The sequence below is a fragment of the Vipera ursinii genome (genome assembly GCF_947247035.1).
Source record: "Vipera ursinii genome assembly, chromosome: Z".
NCBI classification, from domain to species: Eukaryota; Metazoa; Chordata; class Lepidosauria; order Squamata; family Viperidae; genus Vipera; species Vipera ursinii.
The window spans coordinates 926,645-937,644 of NC_139517.1; the positions used below are offsets into that span (position 1 = coordinate 926,645).

Here is an 11,000-nt window from a genome sequence, read left to right on the forward strand (position 1 = left end):
CCTCTTGTTCTGCGATTTAAGGGGGAAAAGACCCGGGGGTGGGTGGGGGGTGTAGGGAGAAAGCTACAAAATGAGGACACAAAGGGAGGGAGGGGGGGGGGGGAGAAGGTTGAACAAGACACAGCCGAGCGCCCCGGAGCAGTAAACACTAGAAAGATTTTCATTCTGCCTCCGAAAAACGAAAGTGACATTTATTCAAAAGGCCAAAATAAAATAAAACAAAAATTACCCTCGAAAACAGAAGGGAAAAAAAACGAGAGAGAGAGAGAAACAAAGGCAGGATCGGGAGAATACTTGTGCCTGACGTCGGAGGGGGGGGGAAGAAACGGGGCAGGGGGTGTGTGTGGTGTGGCGGCACAGAGCCCCCCCCTCCCTGGGCAGCTCAGATGAGGTCGGCCACGTTGAGCGGCATCTCCTCGATGGACGTGTTGTAGAAGGTCTCGATGTCGCGCAGCGTGCGCTTGTCCTCCTCCGTCACCATGTTGATGGCCACCCCCTTGCGGCCAAAGCGGCCCCCTCGGCCGATCCTGCGGGGGGGGGGGGGAATGGGGAGGGGGAAAAAAGAGCCAGAGGAGTTGAGAATGGGAGAGTGTGGGGCCCCCTCCCTGCCCCCTTTGAGAAGACCCCGCTCTGCCCCTCCCTTTGAGAAGACCCTGCCACCCCTTAACACCCCCTGCCCCCCTCCCCTTTGAGAAGGCCCCCCTTAAGACCCTGCCCCCTCCCTTTTCAGAAGACCCTCCCCCTTAAGACCCTCCCCCTCCTTCCAGAAGACCCTGACACCCTTTAACACCCCCTGCCCCCCTCCCCTTTGAGAAGGCCCTCTACTGACCGGTGGATGTAGTTCTCACGGTTGGTGGGGAGATCGTAGTTGATGACCAGGGAGACTTGCTGGACGTCGATCCCTCGGGCCTGGGGGGGGGTGGGGAAGAAGAAAGAGGCTGCTTTCAACAGGAGCCCTTGCCAGACCCCCCACCATCAAGCCCCCCCTCCAATCAGCGGTGGACGGGGAAAGCCTGCCCTGGGGTCTCCTGCTTGAGCGGAAAAAGGAGGGGGGCTGGACTAGAAGATAAATCTAGCGCAGGCACAGCGTCCTCGACTTGCAACGGTTCGCTTAGTGACCGATCCAGGTCATCAGGGCCCTGAAGTGGGGGGGGGGGAGGATTTAGGATCCAAGCATTTTGCTATTCTATAGTGTGATGAGGGCTGAGAAGAAGTCTAAATTCGATTTAAATAAAATTAAATATCAGTGCTGTGGTTATGTTCGAGTCATGTATTATACTCATGTATTAAACTCCAGTTGCTTTAAAAATGTATTAACGCATGAAAGTTTTTGGAAGGATTTGAGAAGCTCATGTTTGAAGCTTTTTGAAGCTTTTTGAAGTCAGCAGGGAAGCCAGATCCACTGCACGAAAGGGTGACCAACTGTGCTGGTTCCCGTAAAGAAAGGTCATAAAGCAGGGTGAAACTCGCTTAGTAACGGTGGGTTTCGGGCTCCGTTGCAGTCGTTAAGTCGAGGACTACGCAGGACTCAGATTTCTCGCCCAAAGAGCCTTGCCAACAGGCAGTCCTAGTCTTACGCCCACAATCGAGGCCCAACACCTGTCGCTAAGCGAGTGTGTTGAATTGCACCCCATTTTGCGATTTTTTTCCTGGCCAGAGTTGTTTAGGGAATCCTGTGGTCATTAAGTGAAGGAGGGCTAGTCCTCAAGCTATGGCAACCCAGCCCAGATTCACCCCCAACTCTGCTCTCTTAGATGGCTCCTTGTGTGTGTGTGTCTCTCTCTCCCCCCAAGGCAACTTCAAGGCTTCCCACTCTGGTTATTCTGAAGCCCAAGTGCCCCCCCCTCAAGAACCCCCCCCAGGGAAGGAGGGCCAAGTGTGAGCTGCTGCAAAGTGACCGGGACCTCGAGGGGGGGGAGGGGGTCCGGCCGTGGAGACAAGCAGCCCCTTCGGGCGTTCTTCTGCCAAGGAGCTACAATCCACCGTTGGCACCACACCGGCCAGGCAGAGAGGGAATCTCCCTGGGGAGGAATTTTTTTTTTTGGGGGGGGGGGGGGAAACACGGCAGCAGGGAACCCCCCTCCTTGGCACTTACCAGCAAGTCGGTGGTGATGAGGACCCGGCTGGATCCGGAGCGGAACTCCCTCATGATGACGTCACGCTCCTTCTGGTCCATGTCCCCGTGCTGGTCGGGTGAGACCCCCCCCCACGAGACCAGGATTGGCAAGCTAGCCAGGTTTGTTAACTCTGGTTCCTCCTGCCCCAATTCGCCACGGGAGGAGCCAGCTGGCTCTCTCAAGAGTTCCTAAGAGCAGCAGGGCAAGGAGAGCCCCCCCCCCTTTCTGAGGAAGGCAGAATCCGCCACCTCCGGGCCCCCACCCACCATGGCCGAAACGGTGAAGTCCCGGGCGTGCATCTTCTCCGTCAGCCAGTCCACCTTCCTCCGGGTGTTGATGAAGATGACGGCCTGGGTGATGGTCAGGGTCTCGTAGAGGTCGCACAGGGTGTCCAGCTTCCACTCCTTGCAGGGGAAGGGAAGGAAGCGTCGGTAAGGGGGGGCGGTTCCCAAGGAGGGGCCTTCTGACGCTCCTCCAAGCCCGCCTCCTTGCAAGCGTCTCGCGACCCCGCTAGGCAGCGTCATCAGGGCTAGGAGGAAGCGGGAGTTGGCAGAGGAAAAGCACTGGGGGGGGGGGTCCCTGGGCTTGGGGGGGGTCTCCTTGCAGATCTTTCACTATCCAAACGCTATCAGCACTAGCAGGGAAGGGGGGAGGAGGAGGAAGAGGAAGCAGAGGTGGAAGAGGAGGAAGGAGCAGAGAGGAAGGAGCGGAGGAAGAAAAAGGAGCAGAGGGGATGGGGAAGAGCAGAGGGAGGGAGAGGAAGGAACGGAGGAAGAGGAAGCAGAGGGGAGGGGAAGAGGAAGGAGCAGAGGGGACAGGAAGGAAAAGGCAGGGGGTGGGGGGGTCCTGGGTGCTCTCTGGGCCTGGGGGGGGTCTCCTTGCAGACGTCTCGCGACCCTCCGTGTAGGGGAAGGGCGGATGTTAACTACTCCAGGTCCTGAAACCCTGGCCAGAACTGCGCCCAGGGCCCCTCGAGAGACGCTCCCCCCCCCGCAAGCACTCTCGGACCGAGCCAAGGCTGGGGGGCTTTTTTAGGGGAGGGGGCTGAACTTTTTTTGTCGGCCGTTGGGGGAAAAAAAATCTAGCTGCGTTCTAGGACTTGGCAGCCCTCCGGGGTCCAAAGGGGAAGCCGGGTTCAAGTGGCTTTTGTGCAGTGGGGTGTGCGTGTGTGTGTGTGTGTGTGTGTGTGAGACTCCAGTTAGAAGACGAAGGCCCACCCCCCCACCTCATCCAGCCCGGCCTCCCCAGCCAGGAAAACGGCTGCGCACGCACCTCCCTCTCCACGTTGATGTAGAACTGCCGGATGCCCTCCAGAGTCAGCTCCTCCTTCTTCACCAGGATGCGGATCGGATCCCTCATGAACTTCTTGGTCACCTCCAGCACGTCCATCGGCATGGTGGCCGACAGGAGGACCACCTGAGCAGGGGAGAGGCAGAGGGGAGGGGGGACCTCAACTCTGTGCCTCCCAAAGCTCCCCCCCCAAATATCTCTGCTTTCTTCAATGTCTCCCGAGAGCCATTCTAGAGCAGGGGGTCTCCCACCCCGGCCACCGACTTCTGGGTTTCAACCCCCAGAACTGCAGCAAAGCTGGCCGGGGCGTTCTGGGAGTCGAGATCCACAGGTTGCCTGGTTTGGAGAACCGCCCCCCCCCCCGGGTCTAGGGTCTCCTGCCTGAGCAAGGGTTGGACTAGGAGACCTCCGGAGGCCCCTTCCAACTCTGTTCCTTCTTCTTCAGGGCCTCCCCAGCTCCTAAAAATGGATTCCAAACAGAACGTGCACTGGAGGTGGTGCAAGTCCCCCTCCCCTTGAAAGGGGTCCTTATCGTGTGGCAGGCAGGGGGACACCCCCCTCCTAAGCACCCTTCGATAAACCTCAGTTTTGTTCAGGCTTTCTCTCCTCAGCTTGGCTGGCTGGGGAATTCTGGGAGCTGAAGTCCACAAGCCTGAAAAGTTGCCAAGGTTGGAGCCTCCCCGTCCCACAAGATGGCCGCCCTAGAGTAGCGCCCCCCCAAACGGCGAGAGAGGTGGCAAAATAAATTCAACCCATTGAGTAAATCTCTCCCAAGGCAGGGGTCCTCAAACCTGGCTACTTTAAAGATGGGTGGACTTCATCTCCCAGAATTCCCCGGCCAGCCATGCCTGTTTCTTTTCACCTATCCCTTAAAGCGGAGAGATCGAAGAAGAAGGGATTAAGAGAGAGTAAGCGGGGCCACAATGAGTATGTTGGCTGGGGAATTCTGGGAGTTGAAGTCCACCCGTCTTCCAAGTGGCCAAGGTGGGAGACCCCTGCCCTGCTTCATGTCCTCCCCTGTCCCAGCTCCCTCCTCTACAAAAGGGGCTGGCTGGGGAATTCTGGGAGCTGAGGCCCACCAGTCTTAACGTGGCCAAGGTTTGGAGACCTCCTGCTCTAAGACCTCCTGATTTGCCCAATGGCCTCCTCCTCCTCACCTGTGTGTTGCCACTCAGCTTCTGGAATATGTCGTAAATCTGGTCCTTGAAGCCTCGGCTCAACATTTCATCGGCTTCGTCCAGCACGAACATCTTGATGAACTTGGGCGCTGCGGAAGGAAAGAAGGATCAGATCAGGCAGGCCGATCCAGCCAGGCCCAGCCCAGCAGAGGGGGGACAAAAAAAAAAAAAGCTGCTGGTCTCAGGGAGGTTATCCAGGTATGATCACTTCCCCCGGAGATTCCTTCCCCTGCCCAGCAGAACGCGGGCCGGAGGGGGCAACCGGGGCACGGGATCAGATGACACGCATGGGGTAATCATCACGGAACAGCAGCAGCAGGGAATGAGGGTGGCCGGGCCCACCCAAGACCCTCGGCTGGACCCTTCTCAGTAAGAAGGACCCTTAAGTGCCTTGGCTGAGAAAGGCAGAGTTTACTAGAAGTCCAGCGACTTTCAGCGGGTCCTCGCCTTACGGCAGTTCGTTTAGTGACCGCCGAGTTACGACAGTGCTGAAAAAGTGCGACCCAGGACCGTTTCTCACACTTAAAGACAACCCATGGGGCATCTCCCGCGGGTCGCGTGATCAAAATCCAGACGTTTGGCAACTAACTTGTTTACGACGGTCGCACCTTCCTGGGGAAGTCCCATGATCCCCTGACAAGCAAAGTCAACATGGGAAGTGGATTCACTCACGGGCTCGTTTATCTAATCGGTAAAAGCCAAATTCAAAGTCTCGCCCCTCCCTTCTCAAGCGCAAAGTCCAGAAGCCGACAGAAGCGGTTAATTTACACTATTATGGAAAAGGGAAAACCTCCGAGGTTTGACGTCACCCGTCTTATTCTACTGCGCGGAAGGGAGTCGGTGCCTTTCCCTCCCCCTTCTGTTCTACCCCGGTCTCATCCCGTTTCCCTGCCCTGCTTTGCCTTCTGCGCTTTGCGTTATAAACTAGCAAGAAGGAAAAATATAACAAAACGCTACTACTTATTTAAGAACCGCAGCCGCTCGCTTTGTTTTCTGAACGGTGGCTTCAAATTTTGTTTCCCCAGAAGAAGCCCCCCCCCAAACCCCCTGGACTTCATGGCAGCCGGTACCAAATGATTGTGAAGTGCAAGGGGGCAGCTGACAACCCCCCGCCCCAAATGAAGAACCGGAGCTGTCTTGGGAGATGCACAGCCCAGGACAACTGCACAACAACTGCTGTGTCTTTGAGCCTCTGTGTGTGTGTGTTTGGGGAGGGGGGGGGGGAAAGAGGAAGAAGGGGACAGGGCCCCCGGAATGTACTCACACAAGTATCTTCTGTTCAGCATGTCAAAGACCCGCCCGGGGGTCCCCACAATGATGTGGGGCGCTTCCATCTGCAGCTTCTGAACTTCAGCCCGGACATTCGTGCCCCCTATGCAAGCGTGGCAGGAGGCTCCCATGTAGTCGCCCAGAGCCATCACCACCTTCTGGATCTGCCAGGGGGGAGGAAAAGGGACCATATCAGGAGGGGCGGCTGGGCTGGCGAAGGAAAGGGCCGCCCTGCAGGACTTCCCTGCCCGCCCCTGTTTCCCCAGCATGAACCAGTCCTCGGCCACTGGGAGAGACGCCGTGCTGGGATGAATAAGGAAAACGCTTGCTTTCCCCCTGCTAGATGTAAGAAGCGGCCACTGTCAGAGGCCCCTCTTTGCCCAGATAGCAGGGACCGGAGGGCTACCCCCCAACCGGCGGGCGACTCGGTCCCAGGAGCGTTGGCAGCCCCCCCGTCTCACAAGTGCTCTTTGACACAACGGGGACATTTGCGCAAAGGAGACAGAAAAGAAAGGGAGGGAGAAAAGAGGAAAAAGAGAGAACGAAAGGGAGAGAAGCCGAAAGAGAGGGAAGGAAGAAGGAAAGAGAAGGAGAAAGAGAAAGAACGGGAAAGGGAGAAAAAAGGAAAACGGAGAGAGGGAGAGCAGCAGATAAAGGGATGGAATGAAACAGAAATGAAAAAGAGCCTTGGTGGAGCAGTGGGCTAATGCCTCCTTAAGTAACACCAGCTGCCTGCAATTACTGCAGGTTCGAGTCCCACCAGGCTCAAGGTTGACTCAGCCTTCCATCCTTCCCAGGTAGGTAAAATGAGGACCCAGATTGTTGGGGGCAATTAAGCTGACTTTGTAATAATGCCGCTTGGGGTGTGTGTGAAAGCCCTAATAAGCAGGCATATGCATAGAATGAAGGCTACTGCTAAGCTTGTAAGCCGCCCTGAGTCTTTGGAGAAGGGCGGGATATAAATGGAATTAAAATAAAATAAATAAATAAAATAAAAAGACAAAAGGAACGAAAGAAGGAAGATGTAGAAGAGGGAGGGAAGGAGGGAGGGAAGGAGGGAGGGGGAGCCCCACCTGCTGAGCCAGCTCCCTAGTGGGGGCCAGCACCAAGGCCTGGGTCGCTTTCAGGTCCAGCTCAACCTGCTGCAGGATGGAGATGGCAAAGGTGGCCGTCTTCCCAGTGCCGGACTGGGCTTGGGCGATCACATCGTATCCTGAGGAGGACAGGAGGAGTTGAACCGAGAAGCTGCCCCCCCCCCCGGCCCTTCCAGACAAGAGGCAGCATCGGCCGCTTCCTTGCGTCTCCCCAGCACGAACCAGGGAGCTGCCTTGGGACGAAATGGGGACGGCCCCTCTTCCCACCCCCAATAGATGTAAGAGAGGCGCCTCTTTGCCCATGAGCAGGGGAGGATTGCTGGCCTCAGAAAGAGAGGAGCCCCCAGATGTGCGTCTGTTTGGGGACTTCCACAGCTGGCTTGCCGCCTACAGGCAGCCGACAAACGCAGCGGCAGGGCTGGCCAAGAACTGGGAAGCCCCTCAGTTCAACCCTGAGCGGCAAACGTTCCCTTCTACTGACGTCTCTTCCGTCCTTAAAGAGATTTTCCAATCCCAGAGCAGACAGGAAGGAGGCGAGTGGCTACAAAACCCTCCAGGATCCACCTCACTGCCCCTCTTTGCGACGTCTTCAGAAGCTTGTGAAATTTTTGCCCCTTTTCCTATTGTCGGGAGTCCCCGGAGGTCTCTGGGCTTGGCTACTTTCACGCAGAGGTTTCATCGCCCAAACTAGGCAACCGCATCGGTGCTAGTCCTGATGATGTCGCTTAAGCCTGGGCAATGAAACGTCTGCAAGAAAACTCAGAGAGCGCCAAGGAGCCCTCGTGTCAACCCTGAGCTACAAATATTCTCCTTTATTGATAATCGAGCCTTCTGTTCTGGCTTTGGTGTGTATCGTTAGGCATCAAAGGGCTTCATCATCCACAGCGGCTGTGGAAACAGCCACCGTTACAGCCCTCCAGCCTCTGCAGTCCTTCCCTATCCGGGCTCACCCTTGATACAAGGGAGAATGGCTCGCTGTTGGATAGCAGAGGGTTTCTCAAAACCGTAAGCGTAGATTCCTCGCAGGAGGGACTCCGACAGGTTCATATCGTCAAAGCTGTCGACAATCTCGTTCCAGTTGCTCTGCGGGAAGAAGCGGGCACAGGATCAGCCTGGGCACCCCAGAAACCCCTCTCCTCAAAGGGAAGCTGTGGGAAGCCCACCGCCCCATTTCAACAGCAGAAAACCAACCATACTTCTCAGGGGTGATAAAATCTGGGCCAGGCCAGGCTTCCCAGCACCCCAAAAGTGGGGCAAAACCACGGATCCTCACCCCAACAATGCCAACTGATAAGCAGTGAGGCAGGCACCCTTCACGGTGTCTGTGTGCGAGAGAGACAGACAATATCCTCCATAGGGACTAGAACCCCAGGGACTGGGCCGGGCTTCCTGCCACCCCAGAATGGGGTGAAACCAGAGGACCCCCCCCCATTCCTAAGGAGGGAAGCCGGTATTCTTTTTTGGGGTGGTGGTGGCGGAGGAGAGCGCGACCATCCTTCATAGGGACTAGATCCTCCCAGGCCTGGGCAAAAGGAGGCCCACCTCCCCAACCCCCCCCTCCCCACCGGGCCGGAGAGGAAGGGTCTCCAGGTACCTCGATGACGCCGTCGGGGTCCATGCCGTCCGGGCCATTGTCTCGGGAGCTGCGAGAGCAAAGAGGGAGGGGGGATTTAGGGGAGGGGGGGACCTGCGCGCGACGCCCCGCCGGCCAGGCGCCTCCCCCGCCCACGTGCGCTTCCGCCTGGCCTTTTAAGGCCCACGGCCCCGCCCCCGCCCGGTGACGTCACGCGCTGCCGAGTGCCCGGATGCGCCGCGCCAGGACAATGGGCGGCCGGGAACGCGGACGCGCCCGCAGCGGGGAGCGCGCCGCCCGCCTCGCCCGGAGGCCCCCCCGGCGCTGGAGGGAGGGGGGATCAGCCTCGCCGGGGGAGGGGGTCGGGGAAAGGGGTCCCCGCGGGGGGGGGGGGGAGAGCGGAGCGGCCCCTCCCGCGGGAAGGGGGGAAGGGAAAGGGGGGGAATCGGAGGGGGGGCGCCGAGCGAGGAAGGGTCGTTTCTTCCCCCCCCCGAAGAAAAAAACCGCCCGGAGTAAAAAAAAAGAAAAAGGATCGCGCCGACGAGGCCGCGGGATGGCTCCGTTGGTATCGTTCGGGCCCCCCCCGGGAGAATAATGGTCTCGCCCAGAGGCCGCGGGCAGCATGGGCCGCCAGGGAGAGCCCAACGCCCCGCGGGAGGGAGCGGCCACGTGCGGAGGCCGGGTGCGCGGCGGAGGCGACGGGGACGGAGGGACGGAGGGCCGAGGGCGGGCGTCGCGGCCTACGGGCGGCCTCGGGGCTCACTCACCGGCTCTCTTGACTCGCAGACATTCTGTGGAAAAGGTCCTGGCCCCGCCCGCCTCGCGCCTCCTTATAACCGCCGGCGGGGCTCCGCCCACCCGCCCGCCAGACATTGGCCCTCGCCTTTCGGCCCGCCCTGCCGCTCCGCTTCTCCCATTGGCCCGCCGCCCAGCTATCTCCGTGACCGGCTTCTCTCCCATTGGCCCGGCCGCCTCCCTTGTCTCGGCAGAGCCGCCCAGCCGTCGTACGTGACGCCGGCGCCCGCCGATTGGGGCAGCCGGGCGGGTGGGCGCGCGGTGACGTCACGGGGGAGGAAGAATACCGGGCGCGCATTGGCCGAGCCGCGCGCCACTCCGCCCGCTTGCGCAAGCCTCTCACGGCCAATGACGGTCGGAGGGGGAGGCGGGCCTTCGCGGCCCGTGCAGGGGCGCACGTGGCGGGGACGGCGGCGGGGTCCGGGCCGGGCTTTGTGCACCGGCCGGGGGATTGGAAAGCTGGCGACGCCCTCCGCAAAATACGGCAGTCATAGGCGTGCCTTATTTTCCGTGCACGCAAGTTGCATTCCCACGACACGGGGGGGGAGGGGTGGACACCAATGGCGCGACCTTTGCCGCCCGCGTGTCTTGCCCTCCCGCCTCTTAATTCCTGCATTCCTAGCCCCGAGTCCCGGATTGCCGCTGCCCCCTCCTCGCCCAGCCCGGCCCGGCGCCCTTGCACGTGAGAAAGGAACCGGGCGGGCGAGGCTTCCGCCCCTTCGCCTGCCGAAGGCCGGGCAGGGCCTGGGGAGACTCCGGGCCGAGTGCCCCCCCAGGACCACCCCGAAAGCCCTTGGGGGGGGGGGGAAAGAAAGCAATAAAACGGGCCCGCTTTGCCTTCTCTCCCCCCCCCGCTAACCCCGAAAGACGGGCGATCGGAGCCCCCCCAGCAAGCTAAGCGATGCTGGCTGCACTGGCCCTGGCCCCTTACGAACTCTGAGCATGGGCAGAGGGCGCTCCCTTCCCCGCGCATCTCCAGCCCATTTAAGAGCCCCCCATTCTGAGCCAGAGCCTGCCAGGACCCCCTTGGATGCTTCTAGAACCGCCCGTCTGCTCCCACCCAGGAAGCCCTGGAGCCTCCCCCTCCAGGCGCAGTCTAGCACTTGCGCTGTATACCGCTTCCCTGTGCTTTTACAGCCTTCTCTAGGCGGAGTCAGTCTACTTGAAACCCCCCCCCCCTTCCTCCTTTTACCGACCTTGGAAGAACACAAGGCTGAATCAACCTTGAGCCGGTCAGGATCGAACTGCTGGCTGTGGGGATGGCAGAGTCTGCCTGCGCTGCTGCATTCTAGCCTCTGCGCTGCTGCCACGGCTGGCCTCGCTCTTCCAGGAATCCCTCCACCCCACCACTGCCGAAGCGCTAAGGGTGGGTGGGTGGGAGATACTGACTGGAGGGTGCTGGGGCCAACCTGGTTCCTGGCAGGATGCGACCCCTTTTGCACCCAGGCCCCATCCAAAGAACTGCCCCCCCCAGCTCGCTCTTTGAAAGTGAGTAGCCAGGACCTCCCAGGGGTGGTCCTGTCAGTGGTCCTCAAGACGGGCCCTTGGAAGTTGCAGACCGGCCCCCCCTTCCGTGGCTGCCATCTTAACTCTTCCAGCTGTGCCTGGCTAATAAATCTCCCAGAGGGAAGTTGAGGCCAGCTATCCTGGGCTCAGGCCGGCCTTGCTAAATAAATTTCCCGAT

General features: G+C 59.6%; 1 protein-coding gene across 1 annotated transcript; it reads right to left on the reverse strand.

Annotated features, from left to right (window-relative positions):
- Positions 1–170: 170 nt before the first annotated feature.
- On the reverse strand, positions 171–9,321 carry EIF4A1 (eukaryotic translation initiation factor 4A1). The gene is made up of 11 exons (XM_083379095.1): positions 9,289–9,321; positions 8,543–8,591; positions 7,899–8,031; positions 6,928–7,067; positions 5,850–6,018; positions 4,565–4,674; positions 3,390–3,533; positions 2,384–2,521; positions 2,096–2,185; positions 830–909; positions 171–527 (listed from the first exon to the last, which is right to left on the reverse strand). Exons 1-11 carry the CDS (start codon positions 9,309–9,311, stop codon positions 383–385), a joined length of 1,221 nt encoding a protein of 406 aa, XP_083235221.1. The 5' UTR covers positions 9,312–9,321; the 3' UTR covers positions 171–382.
- Between the last annotated feature and the right edge of the window lie 1,679 nt (positions 9,322–11,000).

Coding starts and splice junctions, on each gene's coding strand:
- EIF4A1 (XM_083379095.1), bottom strand. CDS start 9,311: ATGTCTGCGAGTCAAGAGAGCCG. Junction 8,592..9,288: donor TCTGCGAGTCAAGAGAGCCG/GTGAGTGAGCCC, acceptor TTGCTCTCGCAG/CTCCCGAGACAATGGCCCGG. Junction 3,534..4,564: donor AGCTGAGTGGCAACACACAG/GTGAGGAGGAGG, acceptor TCCCCTGCTCAG/GTGGTCCTCCTGTCGGCCAC.